This window comes from Marmota monax, unplaced genomic scaffold (genome assembly GCF_021218885.2).
Source record: "Marmota monax isolate L192 unplaced genomic scaffold, Marmota_monax_Labrador192_F-V1.1 WCK01_AAM20220418_F8-fsc00218, whole genome shotgun sequence".
Lineage (NCBI taxonomy): Eukaryota > Metazoa > Chordata > Mammalia > Rodentia > Sciuridae > Marmota > Marmota monax.
Genome location: NW_026694764.1, coordinates 1,107,805 through 1,132,202, shown reverse-complemented (window position 1 = coordinate 1,132,202; position 24,398 = coordinate 1,107,805). Strand labels below are relative to the sequence as shown.

At 43.5% G+C, this 24,398-nt stretch overlaps 1 protein-coding gene and 1 pseudogene across 4 annotated transcripts in view; both read left to right on the top strand.

Moving 5' to 3' along the window:
• The window catches only part of Nlrp1 (NLR family pyrin domain containing 1), a 42,598-nt gene extending 29,265 nt beyond the window's left edge, over positions 1-13,333 (top strand). For 3 of the 4 annotated variants that reach the window (XM_046425066.2, XM_046425064.2, XM_046425063.2), the window contains exons 13-17: positions 5,151-5,416; positions 5,920-6,045; positions 7,371-7,512; positions 10,682-10,726; positions 11,146-13,333. In XM_046425066.2, the coding sequence (XP_046281022.1) occupies positions 5,151-5,416; positions 5,920-6,045; positions 7,371-7,512; positions 10,682-10,726; positions 11,146-11,438 (872 nt within the window). In that variant the 3' untranslated portion in view covers positions 11,439-13,333. The remainder of the gene's footprint in view (positions 1-5,150; positions 5,417-5,919; positions 6,046-7,370; positions 7,513-10,681; positions 10,727-11,145) is intronic. The other variant, XM_046425067.2, reaches the window with a different exon arrangement.
• A 2,815-nt stretch (positions 13,334-16,148) lies between these two features.
• LOC124079489 (L-aminoadipate-semialdehyde dehydrogenase-phosphopantetheinyl transferase-like) lies at positions 16,149-18,382 on the top strand (annotated as a pseudogene).
• Positions 18,383-24,398: the final 6,016 nt, after the last annotated feature.

Below are 24,398 nucleotides of genomic sequence, written 5' to 3'. Positions count from 1 at the left end.
GATAGATAGATATTTTTTTAAGTATATGTCTCTCAGCCTTATAATTATTTTTTTAAGAATTTTTTTTAATTTTTTTCAGTTGTAGTTGGACACATACCTTTATTTTATTTATTTTTATATGGTGCTGAGGATCAAACCCAGGGCCTCACACGTGCTAAGCTAGTGCTCTACCGCTGAGCCACAACCCCAGCCCCTATAAATATTTTTTTAATATTTATTTTTTAGTTTTAGATGGACACAATATCTTTATTTTACCCATTTATGTGGTGCTGAGGATCGAACCCAGTGCCTCATGCATGCTAGGTGAGCACTCCACCACTGAGCCACAACCCCAGCTATAATTATTTTTACCTAAGCTTACCTGAAAGTTTCCCTAAATAAAAAATGATCAACCCCAAATCACAATATTAACTAGCATATTAATGTTAAGTGTTCTTTACTCCTCGAGCACCTACTGGATGCAGCCCTAGGGCAGGGGCTTGTGGACAGAGATTGTACCACTCAGGGTTCCAGCAAGAGACAGGTGAGATGCTCAGTTGAGATTTTCAAGGAGATTTTTAAAGACACGATTATGTCAAAGTAAGGCAAAGTGAACTAACAGGGAATATTTAGTAGCCAGGGCCTATCAACAATGGTAAGCCATTACAACCCTGTAGGCAGGGAGAAGACAGAGTTGCCCAGTTCCACTGGAGAGCTGGAGTCATGGAAGAGGGACTTCCTAAAAGAAGACAGTAGTTATAAAGTCTTCTGTCCTCAGTCACCTCGAAAGACTTCCTACAAATAAAGTGCCAAATACTATAGCCTCATGGTAAAAAAAAATCTCACTATCATTAACAACCACCACAAGTAAGAGCCAGAGGAACCACCAGGTACCAGATAAGCCCTTTAAATGCTTCAGTTACTGAAATTATCAGAAATAGAACAGAGAAAAAGTGTATATAACATGCTCCAAGAGATAAGATTACTACAGAGGTGCATGCCTGTAATCTCAGCAGCTCAGGAGGTTGAGGCAGGAGGATTACGAGTTCAAAGCCACCCTAAGCAACTTAACAAAGCCATGTCTCAAAAAATAAAAGTGCTAGGGATGCGCCTCAGTGGTAAAGCATCCCTGGGTTCCATCCCTTGTACCAACAAAATAAATAAATGAAACAAACAGGGCACACAGACCCCTGTTCTCCTCATGGCCTGCCCTCTGGCAAGGTGAAGTCCCTCATGTTTACTGTACTCACTCCTTTTATCCACCCATCCAAGGAGCTCACCCAGACTAGATTGCTGGGACCCATATTGGCTCTCTGGGACCAATACCTTCTGATTGTACAGCAGTAGAGAGCCCCAGATCTACTCAGGTTCAGCAAAATGCATCTTCAAAAGATCTTACTACTTTTTCCTTCCCAGACCCCAAGGGTTCCCAGGAGGACTGAGCCAAGTTGTTTGAGGAAAGAACCACAAGAGTCGAGTGATGATATAGTTGGTCAAGCTGCATTTCCATGATAATAAGGAAGTCCCTGCTACCCTAAGACACAAACTCACTCAATCTTCATAACCACAATAGGAGGTCGACTGTTCTTGGTTGCACTTTTCAGATGACGTATGGGGATGTTTTGTAGTTTGCTCTGAGCTACATTGCTAGGAGTCAAGTTCAGGCAATCCTTATTAGTTAACCGCTCTGATGGACGGTCTTCATGTATGAATCCCACTGTCCCTCTTTGAGCAGAAAAGTCAATAGCTCACCTGAGTCTGGAAGGTGTGGACAACTCTCAGCAAAGGACAGGGCCAGGGTGGCATCAGGTCACAGGCCCAAGGGCAGGTCCCACAGAAGTAAGATCCACCTAGAGAATGGGAGCAGCAGTGACCAAGACAATTGCTGGGCATGAGGCTGGGGAAAAGGAGGGTAACATGGTGCTTCACCTGACAGAGCACTTGTGATCCTTAGACAGTGATCTACTCGCTGTCTATCTTCCTTGTTGGACCACAAGCTCCAGCACTGCAGTGTTTATGTATCCCAGTTCCCAACTACATCCATGGAACATCCATAAGTAAATAGAAGGCCTTGGTCCCAGGCCTTGCAACAGAAACACTCTTACCTCTGATGGCTTATTCTGAATATGTCTAATGAGACCAGCCAAAGGCAGCTCCAGGCTGAAGGCCTTGGTCTTCCTGCCAATGATACTCGCCCCAGTCATCCCTCAAGCTTCTTCCCCTTCAAACCACAATCTTCTCCCTCTAGTCTATCAGACGAACACACTGTTGGTCAGGAAGTTGGGAGAAGGAAATTCTGCTACAGTCTGTGGGAGGGACAAAATATGTATTAAAGAGAATTGACCAAATCATCTTAGATGGCCCAGGACCTTCTTGATCTTAGCACTGAAACTTCTGCATTCCAGAAAACTTCTCAGGATACTGTAGCAAGAAAGTAAGCCGGAGAATCAGAGCACCTTCCAGAATTCAGTCAAAATTAGAGCATCTGTAAGTGCCACAGACTATGGTCAGAATGTCAGAATTTGTCACTAGGGCTGTGGCTGGCTGTGGGACCTTGGGAAAAGGGCTTCCTTCCCAGGATTACAGACATTTTGGTACTGTGGAGGTCCAGGTGAGCCCATTCACCTAGTGTCACCGATGACAGTGCCAAGCAAGCAGTACCACCCCTTAGAAAAGCAATTTGGGAGACCAGGGGAAGGCCATATGCTTTCATGTCCTTTTCTCATCCTTTGGTACTGATTGATTCCAAGTCAATTACCCAAAGGAAATAGAAAAGCTCTCTGCAGAAATGTGTGCACTGCAGTACTATTCATCATGGTGAAAACCTGGAAGCAAACTCAACACTGCAACCAGATGCAGATGGAGAATTACAGAGAGAGGCATCCACTGGCAGGGATCCCATGCTGTGGTTATAAAAAAGATTAAATTGTTGATGCTTGCAACAATTTAAACCAGTGTGAGAAAAAGCAGGAGAAAAAGCTACCTGGACTAGGATGGATATGTGGAAAAAGTGTTGCTGCAAGGAACAGCTATAACAGAAAAGGGAACAATGATCATAATAGCTGTGTTGCTTGATTGGTGAAATTCGTAGGTGAATTCTTGAATTTTTTAAGATGTCCACCACTGTGACATTATTTTTCATCCAAAAATGCAATTAGTAAGTGCTTTGTCTTAAGTAATGGTCCTCATGGCCCCTTCCAGAATTAATATCATTCGGTAATGTTCTGATTGATGCCTCACTAAGGACCTTGTCCAGCTAGATGGATGGCTTGCTGCCCAGATGCCACCTGCATTGCAGTGGTTGCTAGACAACATAGAGGTGAAGCCCGAACTCTTGATCTCTAAGCCAGTGTCTCTCCCATGCCCAGCCTTCATCGCTTGAGCTGTCTCTTATGGCTTCAACATCCCTACTTGGTAAACTAGTCAGAGATTACAATCAAAGAAACAAATTCTGATTTGTTTAGGAAGTAAAGGAATATATTAGAATATTCTTGAGTAGCCATATTCTTAACAAAAGGTCATGCGACAAGTCTAAGAGGTGGGAAAAGTCAGTGAACCAATGATGGTAAGAAACCAAGGACACAGCCAAGGTCACACCAAGAAAATATAAAGCAATATCTACTGAAGTCACAGTCCCTGTGGGATCCTCCTGCCATGGGCCCATTGGACTCTTGACCCCACTGCAACTGCCAAAATTATTTCCAGCCATCTCTTCATCTGAAATTCACCCCTCTAGACTCTAGGTCCTGATTAGGATCACCCTTTTAAGTCTTGGTCACATACTTGTGTCATAGCTGCCAAGGAGTAGCTGCTTCCGGGGTGGGAGTCTCAGTTTATCTCCTGCCAATACCCACCCAACAGTAGAGAAAGGGGTTCTTCCCAAAATAGTAGGGATTTTTTTTTGTTGGTTTTGTGTGTGTGCATGTGTGTGTTTGGGGGGAGAGGTAACCAGGGATTGAACTCAGGGACCCTCAACCACTGAGCCACATCCCCAGCCCTATTTTGTATTTTATTTAGAGACAGAGTCTCAATTGCTTAGCACCTCGCCATTTCTGAGGCTGGCTTTAAACTCATAATCCTTTGTCTCTGCCTTCTGAGCCCCTGGGATTACAGGCATGCACTTCTGCACCCGGCCCCAAAATAATAGTCTGAATGGTAGCTAAACAGATAAACAAGGTAGGCTGCCCTTGGTCACTCCATTTTCCCACCACCACATCCTCCTTCTTACTCTCTACCTACCTAGAGTCAAACCTGCCAGCATCACTCAACAGAAGAGTGATGTATTATGTAAATTTCTTCTTTGAAATATACACTTAAGTTGTGGGTTAATTCATTACAGGTTAAACTCAAGCCAGGAATTAAATGGCAAACAGCTGTTTGTATGGAACAGATCACTTCCATCTTATTTGAAATGCCTGTTGTCTTCTGAGTCGTAGGCTGTTAGGAGTGGTTCTAGGTCATCATCATCATCATCATCATCAACAACAACAACAAAAACACTCAACATTCAGTTACAGAATCCACACTAGCACAGGAAACCACAGTTTCAGTATCCGTTCCATCTCCAGGGCCAGGAGCTGGACCCGTGTCTGAGTTTAGAAGCTCAGCCGTTGGGGTTCCTGTGGTACTCTCACCCTAGAGACAGTATTGCCCATGGCCACTGAAGCCACCTTCCCCCACTGCCCAGACATGCTCCCTCTTCCCTTTTCTGGGTGCCTTGGTCCACTTGGGCTGCTCTAGTAAAATATTATTCACTCAATAGTGTATAAAAAATAAATTTGTTTCTCACAGATCTGGAGGCTAAGAAGTTCAAGATCAAGGTGCACTTAGATTCAGTGACTAGCAAGGGCCCTCTTCTTCATTGGATAGCATCTTCTAGTTGTGTCTTCCCAGGATAGAGGGATCCCTGGGGTCTCTTTTACAAGGGCGCTAATTCTATTCATGAAGGTTCTACTTTCATGACCTCCTCACCTCCCAAATACTTCTGGTGCCATCACCTTGGGGGTTAGGATCTAAACGTGTGAATTTTGGAGGACCCAAACATTCAGACCACAGCTTTAGGTTTTCCCGAGGATGATCTCTGAGCCAAAACCCCGATATCCTTCTACCTCAGCCAAGCCTGACCTTGTGAGGACACTGAATCCACACCTCTCAAATCCGTTCTTTGACAGAGGGGCATGTGGACATCTCCCTGTTCCATGTGGCCCACTTTAAAGAGGAAGGGATGCTCCTGGAGAAGCCAAGCAGGGTGGAGCCACACTATGCAGTCCTGGAGGACCCCAGCTTCTCCCCGATGGGAATCTTGCTGAGAATGATCCCCACCGCCCTGTGCTTCATCCCCATCACCTCCACCACACTGCTGTACCATCAACTCCATCCCAAGGAGATCACCTCCTTCCACCTCTACCTGATCCCTAGTGACTGCTCCATTCAGAAGGTGAGGCTAAGAACCAAAAAGATAGGGCCAGGGTGGGCTGACATTGACCATGAGATGCAGCCAGAGAGACACCTAGAGGGATCCTCAACTGGGAATAAGGATGGGACTCTTGAAGGAACCTTAATGGGGAATAATCTTACCCTCTGCTCAGGGTGGACTAGTCTTCTGACACTCAAATCCCCCCAAACTGGGTTCACTGCTCCACTACTCACCTCTAGATAACCTTTTGCAACCTGTTTCTAAGAGTCAAAAGGATAGCCAAATTGTCTCCTTTCTCTATTCTCCCTTCTTCTCTCACAATGACCTCTTTTCTACCCTGAACATAGCAGAGGCCAAGCTTGGGGCTATCTACGTGACGTGACAGTACTCTGCAGAAGAGGGAGGCAGAGGTGGTGTGGTCCCCAACACAAACCCACTGACATACCCATACACCATTCTCACCGTATTCAGACCAGATTCTGTAGGGCAGATCTCCCTTACCCAATTTTCTGTATATCCCTCAGGCCATAGATGATGAAGAAAAGAAGTTCCAATTTGTGCGAATACATAAGCCACCCCCAGTGACCCCCCTTTACCTGGGATCCCGCTATACTGTGTCTGCTTCAAGGAAGCTGGAAATCATCCCCAAGGTGAGCAATCCAGATGTTTGCCCCTCAGTGAGTCAGAAGTCATGTTTAGGAGAGTGTATGGGGGCAGGTCTCAGGGCTCTCCCAGGGACTAGGTAAATTGAGATTGGGCAGAAAACAAGTGGGATTCAGGGTGAGTAAGAATGCTTCAAAGATTGAAAGAAAGGAAATTAAGGGAGGAAGGATCACATTTAGGATGGGGAGGATGATGGGGTTCAACCTGAGGGCACTGGGAAGTATTTGGACTACAGGGTATCAATGCCTTCCGGCCAAAATGCACCAGGAACACACCTGTAATCAAACACTCTGGGTTTATTACTTACTGCAGCAGGAGAATACACACCATGGGAAATCATAGGGCATTTCAGTAAAAGAATGTTGAAAAGAAGCTACCATATGGGCTGGGGTTGTGGCTCAGTGGTAGAGCGCTTGCCTGGCATGTGTGAGGCACTGGGTTCAATCCTCAGCACCACATATAAATAAATAAAATAAAAGGTCCATTGACAACTTAAAAAGGAAAAGAAAAGAAAGAAAGAAACTAACATAGCATCTGGGCCTCAGTTGAATAATTTGAGGAAATTTCTAAGGAAACAGATTTACTTTAGATTGGATATTATCAGGAAGCAGGAGAATTCTATGATTGAGCATCTCAATAAATCTTATCTCTAGGAGGGCAATCTAAAGAAAGCAATTATATCCAGGCATAGTGGTACATGCTTATAATCCAGGAGGATTGCAAGTTCATAATAAAATGGTTTTTAAAAAGGGCTGGGGATGTAGATCATTGATAGAGTGCCCCTGGGTTTAATCCCCAGTACTGAAGGAAGAAAGGAAGGAAGGAAGGAAGGAGGGAGGGAGGGAAAGAAGGAAGGAAGGAAGGAAGGAAGGAAGGGAGGAAGGAAGGAAGGAAGGAAGGAAGGAAGGAAGGAAGGAAGGAAGAAAGGAAGGACAAAGCAAGAGAAGGGGACACACAAAGGGCGTTTCATGGAACATTCTATCCCAAACAGGGCAAAGGGGTAATATTACAAAGGAATAGATGAGTGTAAGTCAACCTCATGGGTGACATGCCCACATCTGAAGATACGCCCTCAACTTCCTGAACCGGGACAATGCCCAAGTCACTATGAAATGTAGTGATCCATCAGAGCCTCTTGCTTCAGGAAGGAAGGTGTGGGTCATTCAGAGTGATTCCCCACAGAGAATGCAGTAAAAGAGATAATCAGTATCCTTAATGGGGTTGGGCCGGGCCAGGAAGGTATCAGGTAAGGAAAGACCTTACTTGCAGGATGAATAGTGGCTTCTCACATGGCAACTCTTTGTCTCCTCAGGAATTGGAGCTCTGCTATCGGAGCCCCAGAGAACCTCAGCTTTTCTCTGAGTTCTACATTGGCCACTTGGGGTCAGGGATCAAGCTGCAAATCAAAAACAAGAAAGGTGGAACTGTAGTATGGAAGGCCCTGCTGAAACCAGGTAAAACCAGAACAAGTCTAGACAGCTCAGAAGTGGGAGAAAGAAGATCAGTGGGGGGGGGGGGGGGAAGGGGAGTTCATAATTCATTAAGGAGAATAGCCCAGAGAAATTTTGTGGCTTTTTCAAGTTATGTAACAGATGATATAACTGGAATTTAAACTCAAGTCCACATAACTTTAAGCACCCATTTTCTTTTTTTTTAATTAATTAATTTATTTATTCTAATTAGGTATATATGACAGCAGAATGCATTTTGATTCATTGTATGCAATTGCAGCACAGCTTTTCATTTCTCTGGTTGTACACAATGTAGCATCACACCATATGTGCAGTGATACATATATCTAGGGTAATGATGTCCATCTAAATCCACCATCTTTACTGCTCCCATGCCACCTCCCCTTCTCTCCCTCCCCTTTGCCCTATCTAAAGTTCCTCCATGTTTTTCATGCCTCTCCCCTATTATGTATCAGCTTCCACTTATCAGAGAGAACAGTTGGCCTTTGGTTTTTTGGGATTGTCTTTCTTCGCTTAGCATGATATTCTTCAACTCCATCCATTTACCTGCAAAATGCCATAATTTTATTCTCTTTCAATGCTGACTAATATTTCATTGTGTATATACACCATAGTTTCTTAACCCATTCATCTACTCAAGGGCATCTAGGTTGGTTCCACAGTTTAGTTATTGTGAATTGAGCTGCTATAAACATTGATGTGGCTGCGTTACTATAGTATGCTGATTTTTAAGTCCTTTGGGTATAAACCAAGGAGTGAGATAGCTGGATCAAACCAGCTATCTCACTCCTTGGTTTATACCCAAAGGACTTAAATTCCAGTTATATCATCTGTTACATAACTTCTGTTTTCCAAGGAATCTCCATAATGCTTTCCATATTGGTTGCAACAATTTGCAGTCCCATCAGCAATGTATGAGTGTACCTTTTCCCCACCGCATCCTCACCAACACTTACTGTTGTTTGTATTCTTGATAACTGCCATTCTGTTTGGTGTGAAATGAAATCTTAGAGTAGTTTTGATTTTTATTTCTCTAATTACTAGAGATGTTAAACATCTTTTCGTATATTTATTGATCAATTGTATATCTTCTTCTGAGAAATGTCTTTTTAGCTCCTTAGCTCATTAATTGATTGGTTGTTTTGGAGGGATTTTTTTTTGAGTTATTTATATATCCTGGAGATTAGTTAAGCCCCATTTTCTCTCCAGTATACTGTTGTATCTCCACACTGGGGGGGGGGGTATTTATTTCTATGTTTGTTTGTTTGATTTTGATACTGGGATTGAACCCAGAGGCGATATACTACTAAGCCACATTCCCAGTCCTTTTTTATTTTTTATTTTGAGACAGGGTCTTGCTAAGTTGCTTAGGATCTGGCTACACTGCTGAAGCTAGCCTCCTACTTGCAACTCTCCTGTCTCAGCCTCAGGAGTCACTGGGATTGCAGTCATATGCCACCACACCGGGCTCCACACTGCTTTTGAAACAGTAGATTTTTACATCCATTGGGCTTTTGACAGAGTTCCTCATGATAGCTTGGATATGAAATGAGAGAGAGAAAGCACTAGACGGTTCTGCCATTGATGGATTAAACCACTTTTGCCAACCTTGCACCAACATTATATAGACCAAGATCAGTCAGTATTTTCAAAATACACAAGAGAAAATCAAATAATGAACTTTCAGGAGTAAAGAAAACTTATAGTTTCTTAGCCCAGCACCAACGTCCCCCAAAACCAAAATCCCATAATCAGTACTTTTAGGGACAACTAGCCCTTGTCAGTTGTCAAACAATGGTGATGGCACCACCTGGACTGACACACAGGCTCCACAGCATGGTGGAAAGGGGATAGGCTGGACTCAGCCTTGGCTTGGATACAACTACAGCAGGAGAAATAACCAGCCCCAGCCTCAGACCTGGTTTGAATCTCACCCCAGCATTTACTTGCTGGATAACCTTGGGAAATTACTGAACTTGTTTGAGCCTGGGGTTCTTCATCTGTAAAATGAGGATCAAAATGACCAACTAGTAGGATTGTTGGAAAGACTAAATAAAATGTTATCTGCCCATGCCTCAAGCCGTGATCCTTAATAAATAGTAGCAATATTCTTCTTCTTTCTCATGTTAAGCCAACCTCTTTCTCCTATCTTACTTCCGTCCCTTGAAGCTCACAGAAGTCTACCTCCCTCCCCAGGGAAATGTCTTCAGATACTGGAAGACTGAATTCACGGCTTCCTTATGTCTACCCTTATGCAAGCTAAACATCTCCAGTTCCCTCTATCATTCTTCTTATACTTTGGTTTTTAATCCTGGGTCTCCCTGTCACCTTTCTCAATAGATGCTCCAGTTTGTGCATGAGTCAGGATTGACTCCAAGATTTCTGAGTCAAAATTGAGTATGAGGAACACCATCCCCTAAAACCCACTGCAGCATACAAATGGACCCAGTGCCCCCAGTACCACAGCCTGGGTCCTTGTACTCACTTCCCTACCCTTTGGGTCCCCTGAATTTAGGGTCTGCTCAAACTCTCAGACCTCATTCATGTAAACTGATGTGAACTGCCCCTTCCCCTCTATGGAATTAATTATTTAAGCCACTTCATTTGCTGCTGTTTTGCTGCTGCCTCTGCCACTGACTTTCCTATTAAAATTCACTCATTATTCCCATGTGCAAAGGTTTTGCTTGTTCTTGATTCTGACATCCTAATTCAGAACACACATATTCGGTCTGTGTGCATGGAAGATCAAACAAGTACAAAGAGAGTGTTTTTGCTCAGAATAAGATGTCAAATAGTTTAAGCTATATGGCAAGGGACTTGGCTAGTTCTCCATCACAGATTCAGTGCTGGCCAAGACAGGATAAAACCTTGAGTCTGAGACATTGAGGGAGAAATTGCTATTGCTCATTCCGATAATTTCTCTCTTTATTAGTCCATGATTATCCCCCTCTGAGTCAGTTTCCCTGACTGCCTAAGGAAGGGATTCATCTAGATAATCCCTAAAAGCCCTCCAGGACTTATTCCAGATTCTACCCCAATTGGTCTGTAGCTTGTTCTCAGAATCAAAGAATCTCAGAAGTGGGGAGTCTCAAGGTGTTCCATACATATTTATAACCTTTACGAATGCTTCTACATCTCTCTTTTCCTCCAGGAGACCTCAGACCTGCAGCCACTCCGATCCCTCCAGTCACCAAAGGTCAGTAACAACTGTCAGAGACCACAGGAGCCAGGTATAGCCCTAGGGTGTACTGTCTGGTCTTGGAGGAACTTCTCTTTGCAAGCCTCAGCAGGGATCTGATTAAAGAGTGATGCATGCCCAGGGCAGAGTTCCTCCCCATCCACCTTGCTCCTGCCCATGGAGGCCCTAGCACCCCCACCCTCTGCCACAATGACCCATCAGGAATCCTTCCTCCCCACTCCATCAGAATGCCAGGCTAGATGCTGGCATGAGGAAGGGCTGAGGTGCCTTGCTGGTGTCCAATGCCTTTCCAGAGGGAATATGAAGCCAGAGATGCAGATGAGATAAGTGACAAGAGCCAGAACTGTGGGATCAGGGGTAGAGCTTACGGTGGGAGCCTTTCCTTGCTCATTGCCAGCCTCACCTTTACTCCCCAGATACCTTGGGCTCACTGCACTTTGTGGACCGGCATCGGGAACAGCTGGTGGCCCGAGTGACATCTGTGGACCCTGTCTTGGACAAGCTGCATGGACAGGTGCTGAGCGAAGAACAGTATGAGAAGGTACGGGCAGAGCCCACCAAGCCGGGCCAGATGCGCAAGCTCTTTAGCTTCAGCCGGTCCTGGGACTGGGCCTGCAAAGACCAGCTCTACCGAGCCTTGAAGGAGATCCATCCTCATCTGATTGTGGAACTCTGGGAGAAGTGGGGGGGAGACTTAGGGAGTCTCTGACAAGCTCAACACCTGAAGTCTTGAGAGCTCTCAGTTGAGTCCTGGCTCTGCCTGATCCTTCTTTGGGTCTCAGTTTCTTCATCATTAATAAGTTATCATTTGAGTTTGCTGTCTAGCTATAAAGGGATGGATGATGCCCCCTGATGGACATTCCTGCCCTGAGATGCCTCACAGATCCCCAGACTACCTCCTTTGACTTTCACAGCCTACTGTCCAGGTGGGATAACAGCATCTCGGGGAATGTTCCTCTGAAGCTGGCGAGATTCCTGCAGATCTTGAAGAGCTTGGTCTTGGTCTTGGGGCCCCAGCAGCCAAGCCCAGAGCACTCGTTGTCCCATCCAGATGCACACAGAAGCAGGGAGGTCATGGGGCTGTTGGCCTCTGAGTTGAGACAATGGAAAAATGGACATGTGTACTTGGAGAGTGTGAATGACCTGTGAATAGGAGAGGGAATGATTTATTTTTCAGTTATTCTATCCAGCCAAACTCAGAGCTGGAGTTTCACCTAAAGTAATGACAGGGGAATTGCTGCCAGGGACTATCCCAAATCATCCCAAGATAGAGCTGGTTGGGGTTCCAAAGGAAAAATAATGCACTAAATGCCAGGGTGATCTTATCTAAAGCATTTATTATAGAGGGTATCAGCATCCTCTAGATGAAAATCAAGAAAAGGACATGTTCTATGCAGGCAGATCCATGAAAGAGGGTTGGGTCATAGAGTTCATGGAAATTCAGGAGCAGGGATAGTTTCTACATGTTTGCTCTCTCATTGTTTAATCTAGACAACTTTATCAGTACCTAGGAATGGCCAAGGCCACAGCTTGGGTTCCATCCTTCAGAGGAAAACATGCAGCTGGCCAGGTAACAGAGCAGTCAAGGTTATCTGTTTGACTTAGAAAAATAAAGAAAGGGGGGCAAGACTGTGGGCACCTCCCATTGTCATGTTGGACTTGGCTTTGATCTTGGTTCAAATGTTGTTTCTGAAATCTAGATGTATTCCTAGAGCCAGGAAAGATAAAGAAGGTGGCCTGGGGGGGCGGGGGATGGAGTCTAGGTTTTAGCTGAGAGATGTCCTCCTGTAGAAAGTGATGCCATGCCCTTCCACTGGGTTTAGGTATCACACTGCCCTGTGCTCCTGAAGCATCCTGTTTCCCTCTTGCCCATCAGACATGGCATCATCCATGCTACTTCATTGCTCATCTCCTTCCACTAAATAGTAAGCTTCCTGAGGGAAGGAGCCATGTCGAATGTGCTCATCAATTCCTTCCCGGTGCCTAGTATACTGCTTGGCACATGGGGAACTTATTAATAGGTAAATGGTAAAGGAACTTTCTCTAGATATCTCCCTTAGTTCCTTCCCTGAACCATCACATTATCCATATGATGCCAGGGTCCACCTTACTAATCATCTCCAAGTTAATAGACCACCCATGACTCCAGTGAATGGTAATCTTAGAATTGAATCCACCAGAATATTACTCAGCCATAAAGAAGAATGAAATTATGGCATTTGCCAGTAAATGAATGGAACGGGAGATTATCATGATAAGTGAAATAAGACAATCCCAAAAAATCAAAGGAATAGAGGTTCACTGGATTGGAATGTGGGGCAGTGGGTGGGGGGGAATGGAATGGAGGGGTAGTGGGAATGGGAAACACAGTAGAATGGAAGAATGAATCGGACACAACTTTCCTATGTTCATATATGAGTACATGACCAGTGAAATTCCACATCATGTACAACCACAAGAATGGGAAGTATACTCCATGTATGTATGATATGTCAAAATACATTCTACTGAGAGACTCCTGTGTAACTAAAAAGGACAAATAAAAAATTTTGAAAAATAATAAAGTTCATGAAGCAAGAGGAAAAAAAGAATTGAACCCATTGGTATTGTGACATTTATACAAAGGTTGCCTTTGACTCATGAGAGCAAAACTTCCCTCCCATTACCCCTGCCCAAGATTCAGAACCACAAGTTGATCTTATCGCCAACACACTTAAGTCCCCACCCCGTGCCCTTCCCATCAACTGTACAGTGGTGGGGCGGGTCTCTCTGGGTGGAGGGATCTCTTCCATGGTGTCCCTGACTTGAGGTTGTTCTAAGAGTGTCAGGAGATAATACATGTAGGTGCTCAGATCAGTGTCAAGCATATAGTTTGTACAGCAGTCCCCCCTTTTCTGCAGGGGATACATTCCAAGACCCCCAAGTGGAAGCCTGAATCTGTGGATAGTACTGAAGCTTATAATTATACTTTTCCTATACATACCTACCTATGATAGAGTTAATTTATAAATTAGGTACAATGAGAGATAAACAATAGCTGGGTACAGTGGGGCACACCTGTAATCCTAGTGGCTCAGGAGGCTGAGTCAGGAGGATCCCAAGTTCAAAACCAGCCTCCATAATTTACTGAGGCCCTAAACAACTTAGCAAGACCCTGTCTCAAAATGAAAAATAAAAAGAACTAAGGATATTGCTCAGTGGTTAAGCCTCCTAAGTTCAATCCCTAGCACAAAGCAGGCAGGGGGAACAACAATGATCAATAACAAAATAGAATATATGTGTGTGTGTAGATAGTTAAATGAATGTGTCCCTCTTTCTCAAAATATCTTATTGTACTTTGCCTTTTTCTTAAAGGAAGCTCTTTGTGGCTTCTCTTGGGCATATCTGAATTCTTAGCATCACTACTCTTGCACATTGGAGCCATTAAGGAAAAGGAGTTACTTGAACCCAAGGTCTATGACAGTTGGTCTGATAACCCAGACAGCTACTGAGTGACTAACAGGCAGCAGCATATGCAGCATCATGTGCACACACAAAACAGGGATGATTCACTTCCCAGACTGTACACAGCAGGACAGCGAGAGATTGCATCATGCTACTCAGAATGACACACAATTTAAAACTTAGGAATTGTTTATTTATGGAATTTTCCACTTAATATTCTTGGGATACATTTGACCTTGGGTAACAAACTGCACAAATTGAAACCATGTTGGGGTGGCTGGGAGGGACTACAGCAGCAATAAAGGGTAGGTACAATCTCTTGGCTTCCCTGCTCACTGGATGGGTGAGAGAGGTCAGCATAGCTCAACCACCCACAACTATCCCTACAGAGAATTTAATAAGGTTAGTGCATAAGCATAAAACAAATTGGAAAGGGAGGGATTCACACATGTGACATTAGTCCCAGCTGCCTCACAAGCATGAGCCAGAGAGATGCCACTTTCTGGACCCACTGATCTTCATGCTCAGGCCACACTGTTAACGAGTTCCATAAATTTGGTTGATTCTATCAGGATCCTCCTAAGGGGATGAGAATGTCCCCGAATTTTTGTATGCCAGCTCTTAGATGTGCCCCATAATGGAAAAGGAGTCTCATACTTTGAAAAGGATGTTTTTACTTAAGATCAAGATAACTGTGGCTACTTTCTGCTGCTAACTGTATAAGACCCTAAGGCCTCTCAGGACCCTACAGCCAAGACTCTGTTCACTTCCAAAGACAAGAAAGCTATACATAATGAACTTGCTGCTTTAGATGGATTCCATATCAGTTCCCTGTGTCCACACAGCGTTTTATGTTTTCTGCTAAATGTGGCAGATTCAAAACTTGCATCTGAATTTGATTCCTCAGCTATCTTAAGGACAGGAGACCATATTTGTCTTAGACTTTGTTTCTTCTCTACATGACTGAAGGCCTCATAGAAGTCTCTCAGAAGCATAGAGAGATCAAACTATTTGCTTCTTTTGCCTTGCACTGCACATCACAGTTCTAATCTAGAGGAAGCTCTGAGCCACACCACCAGGAAGGTGCAGGTGGAGACTATTAGCTCAGGATCTGTCCAAGGAGCTGTCCTTCAAGTTGTAGCTCCCAGCTGGAGGTGCCACAGTTGTTGGGGCTGCAACACCAAGAGTCATTGAAGGCAGCCTCCAACTTCCTGCTGTGCCACCTCTGAGTGTCTGACTTGCAGGGAGACCCAAGTGTCTCTTGCTGACTTGCTGAAGGTAGAAGGGTGTTGAGAGCCACAGCCAAAGGGGCCCCAGCAAACTTCCGGCTGCCAGTTGATGATTGGCTCACAGCGGCCCCAGCAAACTTCCAGCTGCCAGCTGATTGACTCCTCTGAGGTGATGCTCATTGGGCTGTTTCCCCGCCCTTTCAGACCACAGAGCTGCTCATTGGGGGACTCTTTTGGCTCCGCCCATGTGACCCAGCCAATCAGCCTCAAGAGCAGGAGGAGTGGGGGGATTGAGAGGCTTGTGGGAAGTCGGTGGTGGCAGTTGGGCTCTGAAGGTTTTCCTGAGGAGTTGTGTGGTTTGGTGTGTGTGTTCTAAAAATGAAGTTCGTTTCTTTTGACAAGTGGCTCCTGAATTGTGCCCAGCCAGACTGCGGCATTAGGGCATTTTCAATAGCTTTGGGATGTGTTCAAAGAGCAAGAGAGCACAGATATCTTTGAAGTTCAACCAGATGTGTGAATACTGAAGTCTCTTAGCATGGCCCCCAACCCTGCCCTGTTTGAAAAGTGTTATGTCCAGGAGCTCATCTAATTCTAATGACAACCCTGTATCTCTCAGGATTCTCCAGAGAAACAGTATCAATATGATGTACAGAGAGAGAGAGATTTTTAAGGAATTGGCTCACATTATTATGGAGGCTGGCAAATCCAAAATTTGCAGGGTAGGCTAGTGTGGGGAGCCACTCTGAATGACCCACGCCTTCCATCTTGAAGCAAGAGGCTCTGACCGATGGATCACTACATTTCGAAGTGACTTGGGCATTGTCCCGGCTCAGGAAGTCGAGGGCGTGTCTTCAGATGTAGGTGTCACCCTTTGGGTTGAATTACACTCACCTGTCCCTTGTAATCCTGCAGCCGGCCTTCCTCTGTTATTCCCAGGAAATGGTCCCTGCTAACATCTCCTCCATGACCTGTCTGCTAGGGCTAGGGAGAAAAGGTCAGTTACAAACATGGCTATTTCTGCTACCATTTAACGTGCTGGGGAATGGAGCAATCGGGACATGTCCATTATATTCTGCCACTTGACTGCCCTCACATGAGGACACACACACTCATCAGAACATACAAACGTTACATATACCACCCACACAGCCAAGCTTTCCTTCATCCACACTATTTCAAAGATGCCCTGGCCCAATTTAATCCCCTTTTGTTATACAAAATAGCAAATAGTAATTGCCCTCTGCAATGAAGACATCCTCTAAAAATCCATGTTTCTGCAAGCAGGGGTGTAATGGTGGAGACATGACAGTTCCTCTGGAGGGACTGGGGGTTCTATTAGTTTTCCAGGGGAGTGGTTAACCTCAAGGCAGGAGTACTAGGATCACCCCAAGTATTTCCTACAGGAAATGTGGACATTTCCCACATCAAAGTCATTTTTGTCAGATGGGTAAAATAGATGAGAGCAGACAATTATATGTAGGGCAAAATACAGATTCTGAAAAGAGCTGTTTTACCAGTTGGCTATATACTACTGGTTAAAGAAAATTAGAGCTTCTTGGAATTTGGTGGGTGCCACAGGAAATTAAAAACAATATATTTCAGGGTCACAAAAGGAGTAGAAACCTATAGTTTTTGACAAATTTATCTTCTTGGCCCCTTAGTGGGCAATGACAAGTTCCAGGAATCTCTACATTGGATGCATTTCCAGGTCTTCAATGACAGCAGGCTATTTGTCCAACTGAGGCGTGGGTGAGGACTCTGGAGCTAGTTTGCAAGGGGCTGAGTTCCATCTCCACCATTTATTTATTTATATATTTATTTACTGTTTAATGATATTAAATCATTAAAGCTGGGAATAGAAAACTGCCTCTAGGCTGTGATTGTTTCCCATTCTTTGTTGGTAAACTTCCTGTGGGACTCTAGGGAAGTTATCTAACATCTTTCTCTGCCTTGGTTTCCTTGTAAATCAAGGATAAAGATGAGAATAGTACTTGTGATCATAGGGTTTGTGAGGGTATGTCTTCAGATGTAGGTGTCGATCAAATATTACTCTGGATGTTTCTGTGAAGGTGATTTTGGAGGAGACTAATTTAACTTGGAGGACTTTGAATAAAGCAAATTGCCTTCCACAGTGTGGGGAGGCCTCATCCAATCAGTCATAGGCCTGAAAAGAACAAACAGCTGACCTCCTTGAGTGAAAGGCAATTCTCCGGCCCCAGAAGGAGCACATCGGCCAGTTTGTCTTTGCCCTGGACACTAAGACAGCTATGGCTGGTGGTCTGATGATAAGGAAATTAGCTGCAGAGAAACTGAATATCCCTCAAGCACCATATCTGCTTGCAAAGAACTGCAAAAGGAAATCCAGTCCTTGCAAAGGACTCATTGAATCCTTATCCTAATTTCAACTTTAACATCTCTCATCAAGGGGATTATGCAGTGCTTACTACGGAACCTGAGCTACAAGTTGGAATTGATATAACGAAGACTAGTTTTCCAGGCTGAGGTTCAATTCCAGAGTTCTTTCATATCATGAAAAGGAAGTTTACCAACAAAGAATGGGAAATAATCAGAAGCTTTAAGGCTGAATGGACTCAGCTAGATGTGTTTTATAGGAATTGGATGCTGAAGGGATTTGAATTGCAGCGGCTTGAATTTGATATATCTCCATTAAACTTGGATATAGGTCAAGTTTATAAAGAAACACGTTTGTTCCTGGATGGAGAGAAAGAAAAATAATGGGCATCTGAGGAAAGCAAAATATATGAACCCCATTTTTTTTTTTGCAGTTCTTAGGAAATCCAGTGGATCTAGACACAAGGATGTTTCATCCCAAGATGATTCTATACCAACCCAGAGGCAGTTTACTATTCCCAGATTTAATGATTTAATATCATCTGCTGTTCCCATGAAAAATCCTTTATTTGGGGACTATTTTTGCTTCACAGAAGAAATTCCAATCCAAAATGGCACAAAGTCATGACAAGATTCCCTACATAATAAAGGGAACTGAAAATTGTAATCTTCCATATTCGCAGAAAAAAATATCAATGCCCGATGGTATCAAATTTTATTTCACAAAACAATTTTTTAAAAACTGAAAACTTTTACTACTAAAAAAACAGACTTCTGGGGGCTGGGAATGTGGCTCAAGCAGTAGCGCACTCGCCTGGCATGCGTGCGGCCCGGGTTCGATCCTCAGCACCACATACAAACAAAGATGTTGGGTCCGCCGAAAACTAAAGGAAATAAATATTTAAAAAAAGACTTCTGGAACAATACGTTTACTTACCTCTTCCAGTCAGAAACTGCATTGAATTGATGGAAAAAGGCTGGCAGAATTTTACATGTTCATTATAGAAAAAAAAAATAGTGCAAATATGGAATAAGGAAACATTTGGATCCCATCTTTCAGAGATAAATTACTCTTTAACTCTGAGTTATCTTTCCAGACTTTTTTTGGCCATTGAATCCATGTTAACTTTTTTTTTTAATGGGAAATACTGTTTTGTACATTTTTTAAAACTCTTCATAATACCTCTGTTATATAAACTTTTAGCGGTTCTAAGGATTTTTTATTTTTGGCCTCAATTTATTGATTTTGCCTTAGGCTCATCCCACTCTCCAGCATAATGCTATAACTTCTAGTCTTATATCTTCCTAAAATTGCATCTACAAGGCACGAAAGACCATTTTTCCTGTAACATTTATTTTATGGGTGTGGAAGTTTTCTCCTCTTAGCCTCCAAATGATTTCCCCTCATTTTCCATCAACTCAGATTTGGTCATAGAGAAAGCTAGCATCTGACATTCTTTTGGCCTCTGTTAGAAGTAGACCCTGTTGGAAAGGAAAAAGCTAAAGGAGGTTTGGGATTATGGCATTGAGATGAAGCCCACTACTTGGCATAAGAAAGATGTGCCATAATGAACTTATTTTCTGTTGTTAGGCATTTTTGATTGTCTGCATTATGTTACTGTAAGTGGTGCAGTGAATGTCCCAGTACATTTTGAGGCACTTGCTTAATTACGTCTTTAAGAAACTCTTTAGAGGGGCTGGGGTTGTGGCTCAGCTGTACAGTGCTCAGCTAGCACATGTGAGGCCCTGGGTTCAATCCTCAGCACCTCATGAAAATAAATAAATAAAATAAAGGTATTGTGTCCAACTACAACTAAAAATTTTTAAAAAAATTAAGTTTTCAGAAGTGGAGTGACTGATCCAAAGGGCTTAAACATTTTTAGAGTTTTGGTAAGTATTACCATATTGTTCTCCAAAAAAGCTGTCCAATTTACACTTCCATTTAGTACAGTATGTGTGACCATGCCTATCTGTATACTCCCTGGTAAACTGTAGGTATTATCTTTTATTTTTTTCCTCCATATTTAATCTTTGTCAGAATAACTGAAGAATGTTGTATTATTTTTTAAAATTTGTATTTCTTTCATTACAAATGGGGTTGATAAAAAAACATTACGGGTTATTTGTATTCGTTTTTTTTAATGATCATCTTGTTCATTGTCTTCATCTGTTTGTTTGGTTGGTTGATGCTGGGGATTGAACCCAGGGCCTTATATATGTAAGGCAAGCACTCTTACCAACTGAGCCTTCATCTGTTTTTATTTTAGTAAACAGGACTTAATTTAAAAAGCGAACATAATATATTAAGATGCCAAGACCATCATATCAATGACAGAATCTATCATATGGTTGTAGTGCATGTCTTGGGAAGTTAGTGTTGTTATTGTTAAATATCAAGAAATAATTTCATTGTTTCTATTACTAACATTGAAAGTGGTATGTAAACTGTATAAGAGTAGGTATTTTTGTTAATTAAAAATCTTGGAATGTTTTATAACTTTTTAAATTTTATTAAGCATGCTCATTTATTTTTTTTAAGATTTATTTTTTTTGAGAATTTTAATATTTATTTTTTAGTTATTGGCGGACACAACATCTTTGTTTGTATGTGGTGCTGAGGATCGAACCCGGGCCACACGCATGCCAGGTGAGCACGCTACCGCTTGAGCCACATCCCCAGCCCAAGCATGCTCATTTATTCCAAGCATAATAAGTAATGTGTTTAAAAAAGATCAAGTAGGGGCTGAGATTGTGGCTCAGCGGTAAAGCGCTCGCCTAGCACGGGTGGGACCCAGGTTCCATCCTCAGCACCACATAAAAATAAAGGCATTGTGTTGTGTCCATCTACACCTAAAAAATAAATATTAAAAAAAAACACCAAGTAGCATCTGTAAAACAGAAAGTATTGTTATCTCTAGCATGAGTGTAATGATGATATGAAAAAACATTTTTTCTTGTCACTATGATAATGAAATGATTAATACTTTTAAAAAAATCATTATTGTGTTCCTACTAATACAATATATTCAGCTCCTTATTGTTAGAACAAAGAGTCTAGGATGGATGCAAACTTCACAGATCATGTCAGCCTTTATTCAGGAACGGGACTACACCTACAGGAATGGACCCACTTTCCTGGTGGAAAATGAGCCCCAGAACAAAGGAAGGGACTGGGCTTATGTAGGTTATACTGAGAGGTGAATTAATTAATGAGTATGTCAGCTTGGGCACTCAGGAATTTGGGATCTCTTTTATTGGGCAAAATGGGAGGGAGTCTAGGGTCAGCAGTCAGTCTCTGGGACTTATCTTACTACACCTGATGGAGGCCCTGGGGTCAGTGGTTGGTATCTGAAAAGGATTAATGCTTTGTCCTCTTTCCAGAGACTGCCTTTCTAGGTTTGATGGACACCTCTTCCCCAGGGTTTGTTTTATCACCAGGAATGAAAGAATTGGGAAAGGATCAATGCTCTCAATGTATGGCTTTCCTTCTCACTCCCCTTTTCCCAGGTCTCACTATTTGGGGGGGGGGTGTCATTTTTCATATATACTACTTATTAGAACATTAAATTTGTGTCTATCAGCCCCTGTCAATCTAAGGTTCAAATGGGGCCCAACAGATACTATAGGGTATGAACTCCCCTGCCCCAACCCTATTCTGAACTGCATTCCTCAGTGAGCAAATGGCAAAGCAGCATATTGAGTAGACAGGGCACTACAATTGAGGAATATATGGAAGATGTTAGACTTTAGACTGATTACTAGGAGACAATACAGAGGAACAGTACAGGGAGGTGCCAAGCTCTCAGGGCAAGATAAGGGAAGGCAGGAGAAGGCCTATTATTAGGAGAAAAGAAGCAGGAATGTGGCAAGAAAGGATGAGCCCAAATACTGATGGGTCATTCATTAAAAAGCAGAGCCGGTCCTGAAAGGCCAGCCCCTTCGTTGCCCTAGATTTTCCCTGTTGCCTTTGGTCCAAGAGGTACCTTGTCCCCTTGAGAAGAGGCAGTTCCTTGAAAGTCACAGTATGACCATGTTGTAGGGACAGACTAGTCAGGACACCAGATAGGAAACCAGGAAGCAGGGCTGGGGCTGGGGCTCAGTGGCGGAGCGCTTGCCTAGCATGTGTGAGGCACATGATTCTCAGCACCACATATAAATAAATTAAAAAAAAAAATAAAGATCTATTGACAACTAAAAAAATATATTAAAAAAAAAAAAAAAGAAAACAAAAAGAAAAAGAAACAGGAAGCAGGCTTATTTGATTGCAACCAGGTTCAGAAGGCAAAGTTTTCACTGCAATCAATCAATCCCCCTGAACCCTGAGTTCAGGCAGTTTCAGAACTTTATACCCAGTGTGTAAGGGGAGGGGCTCAGAAGTTCACAGTATGCGGAAGTTCACACAAAAGCAGCTCTTTATTTCACTGTTCTAGGCAAATTAACCCTTCAAGGACAGTCAGAATGACAAGGGAGAGCTTCTTCTCCCCTTTCTTCTCTCCTCCTGCCAGTTACCAAGGAGCCCAATTAGTAACATCTTCTCTTCTCTTTGAAATGTAAACATCTCTGTGAAGCTCCAGGCCCTAAGGCCTCTGGCCCAAGAGGCCTCATTAAAAAATCTGTCTTCCTTATCACACTCAGCATTTGCAAACACACTTCCCACTTGAAATCTTTTACAAACTAATATGTATATTGTTACTATACTAGAAAGTCCATAAATATTTGTGGAAAAACTAGTAAAAGGGCATTCAGCACCTGGAATGCTAATCTCTTTCAGGCCCCTGGCCAAATTTATTAATTTTAAGATAGAGCAACAGGAAATGAGAAGCTTAAAACTACAGTTGAACTCTTTTGCAGAGATCCTTTTGCTGATAGTCCTGAGATCAATTATGGTGAAGCTTTCTGGAGAAGCTTCATTAAGATTTTCTGTGGAGGAGGGGGGTGCCACTACAACCAGGGAAGGAATTCCTTCCTTTACTCAAAGGCTCAGCCTTTAGGAGTGCAAAAGGGCTCAGCTGATCAATGCACAGGGAACCAAAGCTTTATTGCTTATTCCCCCAGAGGACCATTTCTACACCATATGGATATAAACAGCAACATTAACAAAGCCTCTGGCCTCTAACTGGAGCAGCATCACATGCATTCATTAAGGATTCCCCCAGCACAATGGAGTGACTGGCTAGTAATATCCCCCTCCCCCGCATAAGCAAATCCAAAGATTGCATCCTCACTACTTCCTTGGCCAAACAAGAATATACATAGTGCACCATTAGCATCTATTACAGCGCATGTGTGCTAGTCCAAGTTTGCTGCAGGCAAGCAATGAATGGATTTTCAAGCAGCGATACACTTTAAAAAGTTGTATAAGTCATCCCTTCCCCCCATTCCTCCCACCCACCTACTAGTTTTTTCCATTAGGCCTGCCTTTCTCCCTTTGAGCATGATGGAGCCATTCACTCCATAACTTTTCACCTTAACAATTTTAGTACTGAATAGGTCTCTTAGATTTCAATATCCTTCCCATGCCTGTAAAAGCTTGCCACCACAGTACCCAAAGACAGCCCTCCATCTAACCCCAGACGGCTTCCCAGGGTCTCATTCTACTCAGCAAGCGAGTTCTAGGCCTGTGTCCAGGAAGATCTGCAGCCGGGGAATCTCCTCGTTCAGGACAAGTGCGGCGGGGGACTCCAAAGAGGACGGTTCCTTAGGCTTAGGAGTGTCTTCCAAGCTCTGCAGTAGCGACAAAGCCTTAGGCAAAATAAGGCAAAAAACAAAACTCCCAAAGTCCAGGTCAGCCAGAGCCCCTGGGTGCCAAACAATATAACCCAACAGACGTCCGGACATCTGCTGAGCGCTGGTGTCCTCCCTCCACCCGCCTCAACTCTGAGGCACAGCTGGCTCCTCTTCTGGGCGATGCAGCATTTACAGGGCTCCAGTCCAAGCAGGCCAAAGCATCGACTCTCCCCAGGAGACCCTCTTCGGAGGGCGGCTACCCAAATTTGGCTCTGCAGGAAGACCTGGAGCCTACCCATGGATTTGCAGACAGTGCAATAACGGAAAACGACGAAGAGACTCCTAGGCTGAGGGAGAGGGGCAAGGAGGTCTCTACTTTCCAGACTCCCCAAGCCCACTACCCTAAGCCCATCCATCCATCCAAGGGGCCAGAGAGGATGAGGCAACCCCCATGGCTCGGGAACAACCATTCCCCAAAGGAAGAACATTCTCTTCCAGGTGGACCAACAAATTCTAGGTAGGGATAGCTCCTCAAATGACACCACAATTGAGCGCACAAAGTAGGATTCAGCAACAGACTCCCAGTAAAGTTAGAAAAGATATTCTGGTACAAAATGCTCTCCTCCGTATTCTGGTGATTGCATTTATCGGTCATCAGTTTATCTTTACTCACTGGAAGAAGAGATGAGGAACAAACAGGTCCAGAGACCGATATCTAGACAAGTACTAGAGAATGCTCCCCCAAATCACCAGATGACGCGTCTCACCTATTTTCATTCCCACCCATCCCTCCAAGCCTGCCCCACTCAACCACTGAGCCACATCCCCAGCCCTATTTTGTATAGAAGTCTCGGAGACCTGAATGTTTGAATTTAAAGACTCAAATGGAGGTCGAGGGCACCGCCGCGGACGAGGTG